This window comes from Falco punctatus, assembly GCF_963210335.1.
Source record: "Falco punctatus genome assembly, chromosome: 6".
Taxonomy (NCBI): domain Eukaryota; kingdom Metazoa; phylum Chordata; class Aves; order Falconiformes; family Falconidae; genus Falco; species Falco punctatus.
The window spans coordinates 14,854,392-14,873,578 of NC_137585.1; the positions used below are offsets into that span (position 1 = coordinate 14,854,392).

Below are 19,187 nucleotides of genomic sequence, written 5' to 3' on the forward strand. Positions count from 1 at the left end.
TGTAAAACTGACCACAAAATTCAGCTCTATTAACCTCCATGACCACAGTAACAGTTAGGGTTATCCCTTTGAATGTCCCTATCATATATCTGGCTAAGACTAACTTCCAGAGTATTCTTCATTCAGTGAAATAGCCAAAATAATTTCTTTGCTAGAGAGGACTTTCAAAGGTTTTGATTTGAATACCATTACCTCTCCACACACTGAATCCAGACATCTACTTTTTATGCTCTGATTTTATTCTTCCTGAGACAGTCCTGCCCAAAATGCTCTTTTGGCACCCTACTAACCTTAAAAACACTTTTGTGATTTCGCGGGCAACTATTCTATCTTGGCAAAAAAATTATGTGATGGCCACTTGGGTGTATAAGAATTTTCTAGAGATGAACCTAAGCAGGTTCATTAACTCATTTCTACAGATGGGCAAAACCAAAACCAGACCCCAAAGTTCTCACATCGTCCAGACAGTCTGGGTGAGAATTACACTAACACTGGATTATATTTCAAATGCTGTACCAAGTGACTTTATTTTTTTTTCCTCGAATACTGTAATTATTTTAGTGCTGGAAGTTTAACACCAATTTGGAGAAAGGTCTGATGATTACAATCATGCCTGACCTAAGCAGCCCATTTGTGCTGATTTTTGTCTGTATTTGTTGCATTTCTCTCTCCCTCTCCCTGACTTAGCTAGAGGTGTGCATAAGTACATGTGCATGCACAAAATTCCAGCATGTTAAATGTTCCCTTAAGCTCTGAATTAAATACATGAACTATACCGTGGTGAGTTGTGCTGACATTTTTCCTACTGCAAAGCTATCTGTTCCTGTAAAACACAATAATCTGAGTCCCAAGAATTTTTTTGTCAGCCTTCTGCAGAGTAAATAATGCAGGAAGCGTAGCAATATTGGGTAAAGGAACTCCTGTTAGCATTTTCCACGACCAAAGAAGACATTCTTTTATACTTACAAGCTTCAAGGTTTTATTAATTTTTTTAGTCAGTCACTCGGCTAATTTGTTTTACAGCTCCCATCAACAGCACTATCATTTCAAGGTACTGCAAAGTAGAGATACTGTATTTCTGGTTTTGCAGGTTAAAAGATGTAATAGATACATCACACACTGCTCTGGTGTCTTCCAGAAGACAGAATGAGAATTTTCAAGTCATCCCAAGACAGCTGTCTGTGATCACACCTCTTTAAAGCTCCCTTCTGCACTATATTCACGGAGAATATGCCTTTGCTACAGTCCAGCTTGGCTCTCAAGCCTAAGATCTTTAAAAATCAGGATATCACCACGGCATCAAGAAAAGACAGCAGACATCACACTGCATAACAAGAAAGCCCAAGGAGAAATTCTCTTCAACTCCACTTCCCAACGTATTTTGTCAACATTTTAAAATGCCAGTAAACAAAAATAACATGGAATGAAAGTTTCACAGGCACTTTGCCAGGCAAAACCTCCCAGTGTTCCTAGGACAATACATTGTTCTCAGATTCTTTTCAGACTTGTCATTTTTCACTTAGCTCTACCAAAAAGTATTATCATGTCCAGAAAGTCAGCACAAGACTAATTCAGTAAAAATTTGCATTTATGCATCTTTTTTTTTTTTCCAAATTCCCCCTATTCTTTCCCATTCTGAGTGACTATCCTTATTCCTTCCCATTTCTACTGCCTTCCCGTGAACAGACCTGTCTTTCTCAGTGCCTTGAGGTATCTACTGTGTGAACAGATGAATACTTCATTTGGAAGGTGGTGATCTACAGACTTGCAAACAGTAAAACAGTACAGAACTTCAGAAGATTCTTCACACGACTTGATTAAATTTTTAAATGGAAAAACATGAATAAATTTAATGATATGAAACAGTATATGCAGATGCTAGCAACAGGCATATGGTATAAGAATTTTACCTAGAAAATTCTAGGTACAGTAAACCTGCTGGACTTCTACACTTTACAAACACATAGCAATTGAGATTTATCCCCAGCCTGAATTATTTTAGTGCCCTACCCCAAAAACAAGTCATTATAGTGACATTATAGATAACCTACAGTTTGCAACAGCATCGAGCCATGATTACCAGAGATACGCTCATGGACTCTGTTGGAAGCTGTACTCCATTCAGATCTAACTTCCTCAAAATGCAGGTTTTGGAAAAACGTGTGCTTGTGACTGGAAGCTCTATGGGTTCCCTGCTACCTTGACTATAGCCTGGACAGCAAAATACTCTACAAGTACTAGGTACTAACTCCCAGATATATGGGGATCTCAGATATTCAAACACCATGTATTAGGGGGCTGCCTTGCCAGCATTATAAGCTCCTAATTCCTGACAAAGGCCACATCATTAATGTTTTATAATTTATAGTTTCATGTGGTGCCAGACCTTTAGATGCAATGTCTTCTCATGGCTTGAGATCCTTTCTTCCCCAGTATATTATCCCATGGGAATAGTTGCAATAAAAACAATCCTCTCCCCATGAAAAAAGGAACAAAACCCAAAGCATACCATTGACCAGCTAAATTCTGCTTCCACAATTCTGCCAATCCTGCTGCTAAAACTAAAGTTGCTTCAACATAAGTTGTTTCACTGAGACTGACTCAGTGCTGTGCCATGACATGAAAATGCAGTCCTGACAGTGAGAAGTCCAATCAAATTCTTAATAATACAGTATGATATATATAGATAAATCAGTAAATCTTTGAAAAAGTAGAAAGGATCTTGGTAACCTTGACCACCTTGCTCTGGGGTACAGATTATGAGGTTGTCCCCCTGTGGCTACACTGAAGCACTAGTAATATCATATACCCACGACTGTGTCATGGTTAGCAAACAGCAGTGATCATGAATTAGCCAGGTCCAGTTCAACTTGCTGTATGAAGTTTTCTAAAACTTATTTATACTCACTGGTGATTCCAAGGATATGATCATAACACTCAAACGTTAGTAATGGCTGAGGGAGTTCCCTAAGGAAAGTCTTTAGGATAACAGCAGGAACATGGATATCATGATAATCATCAAAATTCACAGACTTGCCTAAAAGGAGAAAAAGAAAAAAAAGGTGTTCAAGCATACATTCTAATTTTTCTTTAAACTACTGCTTAAAAACTGTTCCATGCTACATTTTGGCTTTCTGCTGCTGGGAACTCTTGGCATTTTATTTTTGTATTTTTCGGAGAGTTTTATTAATCTTGCTATAAAAGATAGTCCCCATAAAGGCACTGCATAAAATGACTTCATAGGGATGTCAGTGACTTTCAAAATTAGTTCACTACATTTCATAAATTATTACGTATATTACTTTGCCATAACCCTGGAAAAACACCAGAGACAATATGACACATACACACTGTACTTTGTAACCACGGTAAAGCATGTAGATGCAATATGTTTATGAAAAAATAGATCATTTTTGACTCAAAACTTACCATTCATTAGCTGCTAAAGATTTTTGTAAGCTCTGGTCTGACATCAGCTGATGACCTGCTACTGTGTCCATTGCTATCTTTCAGGCTTCCGCACTAGTGTTCTTATTATTTTATGTTACAAATGGCTTTATGATTAACTAATTATAAAAAAGGCTAGCATTTATGCTTCACTAACAAAACCATGATTAACAAAGCCCTCACACTATTACTGGCAATGGTATGATGACAGCTTACCCTGATTGTAGAGTTTCTGAACATCTTTGATAGTCTGGATGCTAGCTGACCTTCTGAAGAGGCCCTCTACTTGTAGTCCTGAAAAAACAATTAATGCAGGTCTCATCTGTAAAAGCTGCCATTCACTTCTTTTTCTCTACAGGTTCAGTTGAAAGCAGAACAGAGGAAGAAGGTTTGGGAACAAAGCTACACGATACACCTTTTTGGAAATAAAGTCCTTGAGAATAGAATGTAGGATCAAATCACGTTTCAGCATTGTCTACAGCACTTCATTTAGCATGACTCATACAAATAATACCTTTCCTTAAGTGTTCTATGGTGTCTTGCCAACTATAATTTTTCTTTAAAAGTAGCCTTCAATTGCACCCGATGACATTGAAGCAGGAGGTTTAGATTTACCAGGCCACTTATGTACCCACTCTCAATGCATGTACCCGCAAACTGAGCCCCAAACCACACTTGTAAATCTGCTGTCCTTCTCGCATTAAACCTTTAGTAAGCTAAAGAGGGGTATTTGCGAAGATTACCCAAGCTCCCTCTTCTGCCAGCGGGTGAGACAAGATCCTTTAGTCTGGGAAACATTTCATAGGATCTTTGGATGGAGGAACCTTTGGATTTCTTACCATTGGAGAGTTACTGGCCTCCACGGCTTAGAGGTAGTTTGGATCAGACCCTGGCTCTTTCCACCTCTCTCTGGAGTCAGTGGGACTTAACACTCTGCCTGCCCATAGTATTGTCAAATACCTGATTCTAGTCTTGAGGCAGTTCTGAAATATTTCTCATAAATCTCCTGAAGGGTATCTATCTAATTTTCTTTTATGTTGTGGACTAACTGAAATGTGACTTCAGCTGCAGAGGAAAAACATCAATAAAATGCATCCACTCAAGGAACTAATTCAGACCACAGCTTTCCAGGTAAGTTATTTATCTGAATTATTATGCAAAACAGGGTGGAGACAAGAAGCATTACTTTTCATAAGACTTGTGGTACTTCTTGATTTTGAGTTCGGTGAAATCCTCATTTGTCCCCCCCTTTCCTTCACTCCTGTTTGTGCTGCTCCTTCTACCCAGCAGCTAATGCAATTTGGCTCACATGTAGTCTGAATTGGAGATTTCTAGTGGAAGCAGAGTAATTTAAAATTTTAGCTTACGTGGGTCTGACAAGACATAAAACAGTTGACATTTTCAGAAGGGTGGCAGACCACCCACTGACTTGGAGTGACCACTGTATATTTCTCTCTGTGAGTGTGGAAGATCAGATTAACTTTTTTATTTTCTCATGCTTATTTTTCAGCAGGTAAGTAGCCAGACTGAAATACACGTGTATGTATTTCAACTGAAGTACACAAGCGTTTATTTACATGATCAAGAATCTTTATGATGTTCTAGAAAAAGTTTGAGTCATACATTAATGAAAGATACTCAGTCATTCTTGTAAATTCATTCAGGTTGCATGCATATTTTATATATGAAAAAACACAAAATTCCTTAATGAACATTTCTTACAGAACAGCATTTAGTATTGTTCATATGAATTCAGACCAGTATACTAAAAGAACTGATAATGAACTATTGTAGTAAATTTTCATAAACACATTTCAGAGGCTTTTGCAAAGAAACCCAAACTCCACTTGAAAGTATTCCACTGACTAGACCTAAAGGCTTAACCGGAGTTTAACTGACTAGAGCTCCTAGTTACTTTCTAAGCATTTATGCCCTTGCCTGTTAAATTCAAGGTTGAACATTTAGCCCATGCACTCAGTTCTGGAAGGAGTATGACATCTCAAACTACAGTATCTAAGAAGAACATGTGTGGTTACTAAAGGACAAATGGACAATGATTACAATCTATTTGACCACTTGCTTTATTCCTGATCAGAGCATTTTTCAGTTGAATAAAGTTATGGTAAATAACATCACTGTAGTAAAATTGTTCCATTAGATTTATAGCGCAACCTGTCTAAAGACATGGGTTTGGAAGTGGCAGCTGTGAACAGGCTGTTGTGAACATGTCAAGGCATTACCCTCAGTGAACAAGAAAAACAATCATTTCCTGAGAATTTGTAAAATTTTATGCAGCCTGTCAGTGGACTAGAGGTTTTCTGTAGAAACAAGTCTCAGAAAATGGACATCATAAACGCTTGCAATTCAGTTTGCAGGAATTGGTTTAATAGTTAATGTTTTAATCTGATGTGAATCTCACTGTATAAATGACAGTGTAATAAATATAAATTTTTAAGATGTTTATGCCTTTATTGGCTAAGCTTTCAAGAGTCTAATTAAAAACATTAATCTGTAGCGTAGACAGCAGCTGTACTTGTCTGGCCCTGCATCCCATCAATGTTACTGTAATGGCACACAACGCTGAGCTCTTGCTGAATGTTTTTTGGAGGGGAAAAAGCAACTTTTACCCTCCGGTGCAGAAATCTGGGGAACAGGTGATACCCACGCTCCTTCCAGAATTCATTAACCGGGTCAGCTGAAACTGAATCAATATACAGCAGTTTGTTTGATCACAGGTGGCAACAAGCCAACTACCAAAGTAGGTCTCTCCAATCCTTCTTACATTTGTGGGCAACTGACCCAAGCGATATGCCACTAATGAAATGTAGGTTAGTGCAATTCTTAGGAAAAAAGAAAACACTATATTCTCTTTCTAAAGTAAAAAAAAAACTGCAACAGCAAAAGAGCCCATCTTTTTTGTGTAAAAGATACTGAGACCATAATACATTTTATGAGAAAATAATATATTTTGTACCATTTTTAAATAAAGCGTGAGTCATAACTTCAGCCTACTGGTAGAGAGAAATACGAGTCAACAGCAATTATGCTATTGAAGGGGGAAAACGATGAGCCTGGGTACAGACACAGCCCTTTTGCAATATATTTGTCTGACTTCTCTGACTTCTGTGACACATATGAACTGATAAGGATACTTTTTTTTTAGAAGACTGTGAGTCTGTTAATCGCTCTCAGTGCTTCAGCAGGGCAGGGGAAAGCTACCTGAAAACATGATTTGAATGATGATGTTTCCCATGTCACACAACCTGAACAGCATTAGCATATGCCCCCAGCTGGGTCTCAAAATAAGGGACGGGGAAGAGGAAAGGGATCTGAACTCTCTCATTGGTTATTCCACTGTGATGGATAAACATGCAGCCTCAGACACAGTCAGGAAATACTTTCTCCAATCCTGTCTCTTCCTTTTTAGTCACTGGGGGGGGGAGGGTAAAACCAGTTCTTGAAACTACCATAATTAAGCTAACACAAGGTGCCCACATTAAAATAAAATCAATCACTTTGTCTTCTTTTTGCAGACAAAATACATGCCAGAGCCACCAGATTTATGTGATGAGGAAACAAAATTTTCTGAAGACAATCCTAGTTGGTACAGCTCGAAGAATCCATTTTTGTCCTTTAAATTTTTTTTAAGTAAACAATTTAATTTTTGTTAGTAGTGTTCTTTAATCAAATCCCATTTACAGCATGACTCATGTCAGCTGTCTCTTTACAGAGAACTATTTTTTGTGTGTGTGTGTACAAGTTGAACTATTTTGCCAATATTAGCATGGGTAATGCAGTCCATAGAGAACAGCAACCCTGGAGCACCAGTGCTTGCCAGAACACTGCTAGGGGTTGACTGACATGAGCATCTAGCCTGGGCTTTCCGGTTCTGATAAACACGCAGCTGCACGTCACTCACATATTCTATCAATGCTGCAGAGCCTCTACTGAGACCACTCAGCACAAACTGCCCCTTGCCCCTCACCAAAAAAAGCAGACCTATATATAGAGAGATGAGTGGACTCTTGCTACCCTGCACTAAACTCTCCAGACCAAAAAGATCGAAACTTTATTTTAAATAGCAGTGCTATACAGTAAAACATAGTATGTGACCAGTGAAGGAGCCATCTGTATTCAATGGAAAGCGATTCTGCGATTGAGAACTTAACTGAGTAATTATTTAAATGTCAGTTATCATAAATGAAAACAGGCAGGCACTTCATTCCACATTGAAATAAGATGGCATTTACCACAGTAGACAAAATTTCACAGTGCAATGACACAACTGTGTCACACTCCAAATTAATAAACTGTTGCTAAAAATACTTAAGTCCCTTCTACCCTCCCCCCCACCCCCCGATCAGTTGTCCCACAGGAAAGACACAGAAAATCAAAACTGATAAAGATAAATTAAAGCAACACATGCTGTCATGTTGCTGCAAACTTGTCAAAGAAAGAGATGAGAAAATTACATTCTTTTTCTTTCAATCATCCTTGATTTGAGGGTTGCTGGCATCAAAAATCTTTGTTAATTTGTCTGCTTTCAGAAGAGAAATAGCAAAGAGTGAGCATCTGAATTCCTTCTGTCCCAAATTGAGTTTGGAAATGTTTCTTTTGACTGGGGTCCTGCCAAGTCTCAGGAAGTGTCCGTCCTGATTTGGAAGCAGTTTTCATTAATAGAACTGATTTAGACATCTTCTTGCAGATTACCTAATTTTAGTAAGATTCCTTTTTTAAACTTAGGAGTAATTTATTTCTAATACAAGGACTGTTGAGTTTATAGCATATTTTGATTGTCCACCTTCAATGTAACATCTTAAATGCTCAAAGTGGTGGGAACTGTGAATTTTTATGCCCAAGACAAATTCAAGATTTATTTTTTTTAAAGCTAGACTACAGTACAAGTTTGAGGAGGAGATTGCATAGCCTTGCTTTCCCTTGTACTTTGTGCGAGGAATATATAACAAGTGACGTCTGCAGCTTGTAAAGATGATTTACACTGCAAGAAGTACACAGCAGATCAAGGGCAGAAGGAGAAAGAAGGGACAGTTCCAGTCGTACCGAAAACCTGAAGAGCAGCAGCAAGAATGTAGAAGCATGCATCCTCCACAGAACCCACAGTATATTTGTGTCCTTGCAGTTTTGAACAGCGTAGTCTCTAGCCTTTGGATTTATGAATGAATATTCTCAGTTTACAGTTGGCACCTCTGAACATAATTTATTTACAATGCCTGAGCACCAAAACCACAAACTGTGCTTATTACAAGGTTCATTTTTATTTGATGGCACATGAACCAGTTTTGGGATTTATCTCATCTCCGTGAACCCCAGGTAAAAACATTCACATGAAAACAAAAGAGCCAAGAACTCAGAAATGTTTATATGGCCAACGTCAAGCCTTCCCAGTGTTGCATTTTTAAGAGATATTTGATTGATCACAAGAAGTGGAGGCCAGAAGGCACTTGCTAAGCTGCAGCAATCCAAATATATTCAGAATGCATAACCATCCATCTCTACCCATTCTGACTTTCACCACCAGGATGTATTCATTCACATTAAAAAATGGAACCAAAACTTTCTCCATCAGCAAGATTTGTTGTGCTTCATGGAGGGGATGAAGAGGAAAGATTAATCACTGCTATTGAACAGATAAAGGACGGCTTTAGTTGTCATTATAATCATACCATGGGACATCTATTACTCTGTCATTAAACTTCTACAGCATGGTTATTACCATTGCATTTAGAAGTCTTAGTCATCACCCAGGACCCTCCTGTGGTACCACAAGACAACATCAAACAAACACTTTCTGCTGCAGAGCACTTGCAGTCAACAAAAGAGATGAGGTAAGAGAGAAACACTTGGCAACAGGGGCTACTGCGAGATAATTTTCCTATAGAAGACAGTTATCTTTTCTGCTTTATAGTTCTGTAGTGTGATTCCTTCACCGTGAGTTTATTGTTCCATCACTTCTGAGCTGCTTCTGATCTCACATGGTCTCTTTAGTAATCAGTTCTCTATGCATTTTTATTTTTCTAAGCTGTTTCCTTATATGGTCATTCTTTTATAGTCATTCTATAGAATGCAAATGTTACCAACTTTTGGAAGTTTTAGTAATAATCCTAGCAGGTTAGTTTTGGTTTTAAACTGTTTAAAACATTGACAAGCACGTCTTTTATACCTTTAGGGATACACTCAAACATAAAATACATTAACAATAATAATCCTACCTATTTCAAATTGGTATTTTGCATAAGACCAATAAAAATGACAGCGTATCAATATTTGAGATAGGCTTGAGTAACACTCCTGCCCTTTGTAACTTATTTGACATCTTCATGCAGGTCTGAACACTGCGGTTTATACCCACCATAATGAATTAAACAAAAATTCCCTTAAAAGCTGTCACCTGACGTCCAGATGTTGGGGGTGGGGGTGTTGCAACAAAATATGCATTTTGCCATGCAGTTTTATTTTTAGTGTATATCAGTACTGCAGTATCAAACTGCAGGTCAGAGTTTAAAAACTAAGGCAGCACGGTGAATTGTACTAATACTGACCTAAACAAACACCAAAACCACCTGCCACACACCAGCTAGCTTTAAATTTATCATGATACCTTATACCCAGTCTGTAACCTGCTTTTCTAGAAAAAAACAGACACGTAAGTAAAAGACATGAAAGGGAACTTCTGCTGTGACATCTTGTTAGGGTTTAAAAGCATAAATGCATTTCAGAATCCTAAAGTCTGTAACAGAGAAAGCTACTCCGAAGGCCCCTCTCTGCCCTGCCAGTTTGGTGTGGGCAGCAGCTTCAGTCACTTGCACAACCCCATCCCCGAGCATTATGGAAACCATACATACAAAGATGCATCCTCCATAGCACAGCATTATTTACACACCTGGTTACCAGACCAGTTAGTTAGAAGTGACAGCCCCCGTTTACAGTCTCACTTCAGCACAAAATAGGTCACTGTGGACATGGGGACATTATTAACTAGCGAAAGAAAATTACTACCCTGCGGCGTAAGTTTGGCTTCTTGGAGAAAAGAGCCTGTGAGCAAAGCATCAAGATCATTACCGCCAAAGGAATGACAACAGGTTAGAAACACTTATGAATTGTTCTGACAAGACAGTGAATATTTAATTAAGCAAGGTAATTTCTCATGGCATGGTAGAGATAAGGTAGTACCCCCAAAAAATAATAATAAAAAAAATTCTTATTTAGTGCAAGTGCAAGTCAAGCCTTGCGTTTATAAACTAGACAGATGAACAAGTTGTGGTTTTGAGGCTAAGCATGGGGAAAAAAATGTTCTCTGGCTTGCTGGTTGATGAACTGATGATTTTACTCAGATACTCAGCACTCATTTTAGGAAATCATTTTTTCCCTGTGAAGGTTAGCAGGAAATTAAGCACTTTTAAAATCCAGTATTAAAAACTCTAAAAACATTTTTCACTCTAAAGTGTAGCTCCTGTAGTCAGTGAAATGGCTTTCTCTTCCTTTCTTGAAAAATAACCTGGGAATTATTATAGAAATTAAGAAACAGTTTATTGTAATAGTGTCTGAGGCATCAGCCATAATAGATCTTGCTTGTATAATACAAACAGACGTAAAGGAATCTCTGCTTACAGCAGATTCTTTAGTCTCTGTTAAGGTACTGGGTGACTTACTAACTGGATCCAGTGAGAGTCATCTTGCTCAGAAATAGCTATCTAAATACGCAGTTCATAAATATATGAGGAATAAACCCACACTCACTGTCAGAATATTAATTTGGCTGTTGGGGATAAAGAACATGCTGCTGTCAGAGCCTGTTCAGTAACTTGGTACAAGGGGAGTTTGGGCTCATTTGTACAGATGAGGATGCCTCCACACTGGGAAGAACACTTCTGCAAACAGTGTTATCTGAAACGGAGGCAGAAAATTAAAACATCAAGGAGGAAAAATCTGACATGAAGCAATCCGTCAGAGGGATCGTAGTCATTACGACGAAGAAGGCTGGGTGAACTTCAGAGACTGAAAGTTTCCTTAGCCTGGTAGCATAATATCGCTGGCTGGTGCCTAGTTTGAATCCCACCAAAGCTCCTGCACCAGATCTGTTCAAGAAATAAAAGTGGATGTCAGAGGGTCTCTGACGTTTCAAGAAACCTTAACCCTGTTGATGAAGCATGATTTTGCAGAAGCTTTGTGATCTCAGTCAGAGTTTCAGAAACTGATTTCAGGTACATTGATGTGAAAATGTAGCAGTGGGAAGGAAGCGTGGAAATACTGCACCTAAGGTGAAAAACAAAACCCACTCCCTGCTAATTCTGTGAGGCTGGAAACTATGCCAAAATCAAATGGAACAGGGTAATGACAGTGAATTTTTGTCACTTCCGGAAGATGAACTGAAGCTTTCACCGTGCTCACGGCCGCGTCTGGAGTGCAAAGAACGCTGCCAGTCAGCCTGCTGGGGCTGTCAGCACGGGAACCGACACTCGCTGGAGCTGATGGCAGAATTGAGATATTCCAGATTTAGAGAAAGAGTTAAAATCATAGCAGACAGCAGGTACAACAGATACCTGCACACTTATAATCAAGCGCAAAAAAATGCATGTCTATCACCTACTGCTTAACAGCCTTTGCATGGCAGGTACTTGGCTTTCAAGCATCAGCTGGCTGAGAATGTCAGAAAACACTCTACCTGACAAGCCATCTCTCCTTAGAAATCTGGTTTGTGGAGATCTCCTTATGACAGGGAATATGACAGCTCTGAGCAAACCTAGGCTTAGTTGGAAAACACTAATGCTGACAGAGCCCATGCCCTTCCTTCCTGGGGGCACAGACGGACAGAGAGCTGGGGGCAAAATGAGACAGTCCAGCTACCAAGTGCATGGGCTGGACTACGTGTCGGTAGCCAGCGTTACCATGCCGCTGACTTGCGTAGATGCACAAAGTAGGACAAGGGCTTTGTTCAGAAGTACCACCGTATTTCTTCAGAGACTATCCTTTACAAACTGTGCTGATACTGCACTGAACAGATGAATATTTAGCCAAAAAAAGATGAAGTTTGGAGAAAACCCAAGGATGATTACTGCTTTCAGAATAACAAAGATTTCATCTAGGAGAAATTCTGCAATGATAAAGTTGAGCCAACTCTTTTTTTTATCACAACCATGACAGCTAAAACTTGCTATTTTTTGCTTGTACTGTGCAGTTGGCATTGCTGCTTCAGAAAACTGGGTATCTGGGCTGGACTCAGCAATTGTTGAGAGGGAAGAGTATGGGGCTGGTGCAGTCGTGATGAGACAAAACACTCAGAAAGAACAAAAGACATGGAGGAGGTTTTGTGTCAGATCAGTGCAAGAGTTACTAGTTAGTGGTTACCAGCACAATATAATAATGGCTACAAACCTCGTCTTTCGTTAAAATCTTTAAAGAGGTCTAAGGAAATGCCAGATATGCAAAGCTCTCCTCCCAAGCACAGCCAAAAGTTTAAATCAATTAACATTTTAGTGACTAAATTTTCACTCAATTTCTAAGTCATAACAGCTGTGAGAAGTGATGTCAGTGCACATTCTTCCTCATTTTAGCTCTCTTGACTCCTGTGATTAGTGAGGAAAAGGTATTTGCGTATTAAGATAAGGTAAATATATGTAAGGATGATTGTTTCATAACAATTTTAAACACAAAAAGTCTGGCTTTCATCTGCAGATGGGGCATGCACTGATACACTACACAAGCTCTAATTATCCACTTACAATTATAATTACAGGGATTGTTTCAAGCTGCCAGTCACTTACCTTCAACATTCTTAGTAGTGAACTATTTACATTCCCTGTATCCAACCATAACATTTGATACAAGCTACACCTGCAAAGTTTTCATCATTAGCACCAGTCTGGAAACAGCACATCCAAACAGCTTTATGAGCTTGAACAGAAATCACGATTTTGGACCAAGAGACCTTCAATAAAGTCTATTAGGAACTCTTCATCTACTGCAGATCAGCAGGTACCTTTAATAGCAGAACTGGCCCCAGTCCAGTACTTGGGTCTTGGCTGCTGCAAGTACTTTGAAGATAAATCAGCAATTTCAAGAGATGAGGAGCCAGCTGTTCTGTATGCAAGCATCCCTATAGATGCTATGCTCCACTGCTTGCAAACTGGAAGCAGGTATCCACTGCAGTAGGTATCTCTCATTCTCCTATGCATACCATTAATCAGCTTCATTTAAGGTATGAAACCCAAACAACAGTAAAATGAGCAGGTATTTAATGTTCTTATTTACAATGTTGTAAGCTGACATACAAAGGAGTGTAGCCTAGCAATAAGGGCAAGACACTAAGTGTGCAGTCTGTCATTTAAATCAGTATGATCTTGCACCGATTTAAATGAAGCCAGGATTTCTCTTGAAAATCAGCAAAAAAGCTGATTTTTCTTGCCCCATCCCCCCTTGTCTTCACAAATGCGAAGCTTCTTCAGTACAAGTTTTTAAAAAGTTTGAAATTTCTCACAGTTCAGATAAACTCAGACCAAACCCTAGCAGCAATAGTTAAAATGAACTGAGATCAAAGATCCATACTATTTGAATACTGATAACGAAATTTACCTTGTTGAGAATGACAGCTCAAGGATGCAAATTAAGAATTGGGAATATTGTGGGATCTAGGTTTTGGGTGAGCCTGCCTACAGAAGAATATAATTACTCAAAATTTGTATTTTGTATTATTTATTATTATATTATGCTGTTAATACAAACAGCTCTTTAAATGAGAAAAATCACAGATAGAATTCATATAACAGCAATATAGAGATCTGAGACTGTTTTTTGTCTTTAACAAAAATCACGCTGCTCCTCAAAATTTGTTCAAACACCAACCAAACTTAATGGCATATTAAATGCCAGTGATGTTTCCTTTTTTTTTTAAAAAAAAAAAAAAAACCATAAAACTGAACCAAATACATTTTTATTTTCTTCACTTGACACACTTATTAAAAATTCACACCCTTCTTTCAGGGATCTTAGGAATCATTCCCAGTTCTACCACTGTGTAATGTTGTGCCATCATAAACTGTGTTATGCTCTGTTCCTGTTCTGTCACCTGTAAGATAAATGTACTTAGGCTATATATCTAGCACTGTAAGATTTAGCAAACATTTGTGAAACTCTAAGGCCATGGAGCACAAAGGGCTATGGAAATGTTGCTGTGATTGCCTTAAAGATCAGGGATCAAAACATAAAAACGCATTACACCGGGAAAAGGAATTTCAAGACTGCAGCCTTACCTCTGACTTTCTCCCTGTGTGCACCTTTGTCCCTATGTAAGGAATACAGTGCACTAACCCTACAGATAGCACTTGGTAACTGGTCCATTATGTTGGTAAGGTATGTGCTGGAGAGCTCAGTGGCATAGCCAATGGTTCAAAGTCTACCTTCTCTTTGCTCTGTAAATGAAGATGATACACAGAACCCTGGTTTGGATGCTCCCATTTTAATTATGAGTCTTTATAATCTATCTATCTCTATAAAGTAACTATAGATATGAACTGCAGTCAAAGGGTCTGTAAAAGCCAGTAAAAATATTTTGTGAAGGGAGGACTTCAGGCTTACTCCTGTAAAACATGGTTTTTCAATGAGTTTTTATAGCCACTGGTTCTATAGAAACAGAACTCATTGATTTTTACTGGGAGTTCTACTTAAAACCAACAATGTGACAGGGGCTGATGATGTGTGTTTCAGGATATCTCTCATTTGCTATCCCCCAATTAATCTTAAGAGCAAAAAGTTTTTGAAGGTTTTTTTTCCCCATAGTGGGACTATAATCTGATAATAAGCATTCCCTATCCATCAAAGCTCTCAAGGCAGTGCCCAGCTGCCACTCAGGTTTTCAGAATATAAACATACCCTGTGTAGCTGTGAACTTTGCTGAATCAGGCAGTGTTATATTGTTTCATACTATTGTCCTTGTTCTGAAAGGCACATCCTCTTTTGACAAACTCACCTTTCCTTTTTAGGTAGGACACAGTTTCCTTCATTACTGGGGGGATTAGTTCGCCTTTATTTTTGTCCTTGATACTGTTAGGAAAAAAAAAAAAAGTAACAGCCTTTAAATAGCATTTATATACAAATTGTTGAAACAAAGACAAAACAGTCTCAGCAAAAATCTGAGAGATATCCAAGAGCATACATTAAATTCCACAAATTAAGGAGCCTGCACGAAACACAAGAGGCCTCCACAACGGCTGCTGAACAAGCCATTGAAACAAGCGACTTGGACTTCTATTCAAAAAGCCATTCCTAAACACTTTCTTCTTGCTAGAAAAGCTGTTGCAACTGCGATGGCAACAGAGTAATAAATGAGTGCTATTTACTGTACTGAAGGGGAGTCAAGGACAGAGCAGCAGAATGATGTTCCAGGCTAACTTCGCCCCCCCACTTGATATTGGTTTTGCTCTGGTTTTCTTCCCCTCATTTGGCACGCCCCAGCAGGGCTGCGTTTAACCACGATGCAATAACCCTGGTGGTGGCGGCTCTGATCGGATTTGGTTGGATGCCGTCGGTGGAATGGGGTTTCAAGGCAGCTTAAAGGCAGGCAAGGAAGGAGTTTGCAGCGAATGCTTCATAGTAAGTCTTGATCAAGGGATGCTGCAAGTTTAGGAGCCTTTTATCACGCAGATTTTTCTTTGTCATTTGTCTCTTTTTAAGCTACAGTGTATGCATAATTAAAAGGATATTGTACTATTTATTTTGAAGGCAAAGTGATGCAGCAAGATTATTAACACTTTGAATGATTCCCATGAAATGAGATTTCTTTCTCTTTCATGAGTGAACAGTTGAGGCAAAAAATCGAACATAGCATTTTCTTGATCTAGACAGCAAAGAAAATTCTGCAATTATCTTCCTTTTTTTTTAAAAAAAGGCTTTGGCAGTTTCAAAAGTGTAACAAAAGAGACAGTCAGTATCTGCTGAGTATTCTGCTATATTTTTATAGCAATCAACAACAAAAAAATGGCCCAATCTCAGATTTTAAATTAGACTTAATATATATTTACATGTATGATTTCATATTTGATATTTAAAAGGTGACCAGCTTTATTGACAAACTCTAAAGGACCAGCACAGAACGATGCAGAGATCTGTGACTGTATCATGAGAGGCTGCAAATGCTGAAGCTCATTTACAAAAAATGCGAGATGTTTATACGACATGTAAATATAGTCTTAATCTAGAGCTACTAGCTGAGGTTGCACCTGCGGAGGAGAATGATTCTTAGAGCCTTTTTCTTTTCCAGGTATTGTGATTACTTCTCTTTCTGACTAGGCTTGCTTATTCGTTTATTAATATAAACCAACTGAAAATAACTGGAGTGTATTTGATACAACTTCTGTACCACTGTTGCATGGAAGGAACAATCCAGTATTATATTTTGTTCACACTACACATAAAAACTACTTTAAAATAAATGTTACAGCAACATAAGTCAGCATGGAGGGGTAGGGAAATTGCCCCCCACACCCTGCTTTGCCTTCCATATGCCTGTGAAGTGAAGGGAGGTAGAAAAAGGTACATGGACTGGTTAGTTTTACATGTCCAAGCTTAGGACATTGGTCACCCCCAGATTCACATGCAGCGGTGTGGGGGGGCATTCCTCCAATGAGAAAGACTCAGAGCAGAATCGTGACTTAGTGTGCTGGTTTTGGCTGGGATAGAGTTGATTTTCTCCATAGTAGCTGGTATGGGGCTGTGTTTTGGATCAGTGCTGAAAGCAGTGCTGGTAATTCAGGGATGTTTTAGCTCCTGCTGAGCGGTGCTTGCACAGTGTCAGGGGCTTTTCTGCCTCTCACCCCACCCCACCAGCGAGCAGGATGGGGGTGCTCAAGGGGTTGGGAGGGCACACAGCCGGGACAGCTGACCCCAACTGCCCAGAGGGATATTCCATACCATATGGCATCATGCTCAGCGTATAAAGCTGGGGGAAGAGGCAGGAAGGAGGGGATGTTCAGAACAATGCCATTTGTCTTCCCAAGTTATCATTACACATGATGGAGCCCGGCTTTCCTGGAGATGGCTGAACACCTGCCCGTAGTGAATAAATTCCTTGTTTTGCTTTGCTTGCGTGTGCAACTTTTGCTTTACCTATTAAACTCTTCATCTCAACTGATGAGTTTTCTCACTCTCTCCCCTATCCTGCTGTGGGAGGAGTGAGTTAGCAACCGTATGGTGCTAGCTGCCGACTGGGGTTAAACCACAACACTTCAGTACTGAATCACCCTGTGGTTTTGCCTCTCTTAAACAGTCAGGGAAATATTCTTCATGCTATTTGATTATTCAGCCATCAAACATTTTGACCTCATTCATCACCACAGGGACACAATGCTGAGCCACCAGTGCCATTTCTTCCAGTTATGGTTCCATTGCCTACTCAGTCCTCCTCTTCCTCTTCCCTATTTTCACCACCACTAGGTACTAAGGTGACAGGCACTAACAGCTGTGTGTCTTTACGTTATCTAGATTCTCCCAGACCATATATTTTCTCTCTACTGCAAGGACTTTGTGTGTCACTTCCCCTAGCGCTATATAAAACAATGTAACTTCATACATAAACAATTAAACTTCATACATAATACATTCATAAATAAAGCACGTTAGTCCAGCTCCCAGTGCTCACTCTGCTATTTGAAATACCCAGACCAACCTTCTGTTTGAAAGGAAATGAGTTGTTACCTCAGCTGAAGAACTAATGAAGTTGATCTGCTATGGATTTGTATCCTATGTCCTACCTCTGTCCTCATCACAGTAATCAAAGATCATTTCTTTATGTCATTCATAAACTCGCTTCCCTTATGGAGCATTCTCATTTTCTCCCCTCACCTCATTATCTCATATTTCCTCATAAAGTAAGGAATAACTCCTACCTAATGACCATTTAAACACTTACTGGTGCACCAGCAGACCAAAGACAACATAAAACTGAATTCCTGCTATAGTTTCTCTCCTTCCAGCCAATGATTTTCAGAAGTTTGTAGCATCTGTGAGAGCTCCACTCCTCTGCCAAATTTGGTTGATATAAGCCCATAGCTCTTCTGTGAACCTTACTAAAAATCAATCCATTGAACAAATTTTTCCTGCTCTTTTTCAACAAAGTATCCATACCAGAATCTAAAGTGTATAAAATTCAATACTGCTTTACATGTGGGTTAATACTACTTTGTGGACACTGCTGCATCTACATCTAACAGGAAATGTTTAGGAAAGGGGAATTTTCCTTGATGTAAACAGATACAGGAATTTTGATTAAAAAATATAGCCAAGTTTCATAAACCCATGTTCATAACATGATAATTATAGACATTTGACCCAATAAATTCTACAGCATATGCAACACACTTGCAGGAAGAAAAAGACTAACAGCAAAGAACAAGTTTAATTCAGACAATCCTGAAGTATGATCTTTTATGCATTAGTAATTCTCAACATTTGCTGCTGCTTGCAAGTATGATCTTTAGATGAAAGGATACAACTTCTTGCCCTTACACACTGGCAATGTACCATTAATTTTAGTATGAAACAGTACTGGTCTTGCTGGAGTAATCATTCTCTGCAGTATCATACCAACATGATAATGGCCAGAAGAAAGATTTATGACCTGACTTGTGAGACCAAGTCCAACCTCAGTCTTCCTCATTATCACAGACATCTTATGAGAGCTAAACCCTCAGATACGAGAATACCATGGCTTGAAATGTTACCCAGACCAA

General features: G+C 39.0%; 1 protein-coding gene across 3 annotated transcripts in view; it reads right to left on the reverse strand.

Annotated features, from left to right (window-relative positions):
- The window catches only part of LOC308065162 (rho GTPase-activating protein 8-like), a 128,543-nt gene that overhangs the window by 15,583 nt on the left and 93,773 nt on the right, over window positions 1-19,187 (reverse strand). For all 3 annotated transcript variants that reach the window (XM_080390805.1, XM_080390806.1, XM_080390804.1), the window contains 3 exons: window positions 15,431-15,504; window positions 3,664-3,741; window positions 2,909-3,037 (listed from right to left, as the gene is read on the reverse strand). In XM_080390805.1, the coding sequence (XP_080246931.1) occupies window positions 2,909-3,037; window positions 3,664-3,741; window positions 15,431-15,504 (281 nt within the window). The remainder of the gene's footprint in view (window positions 1-2,908; window positions 3,038-3,663; window positions 3,742-15,430; window positions 15,505-19,187) is intronic.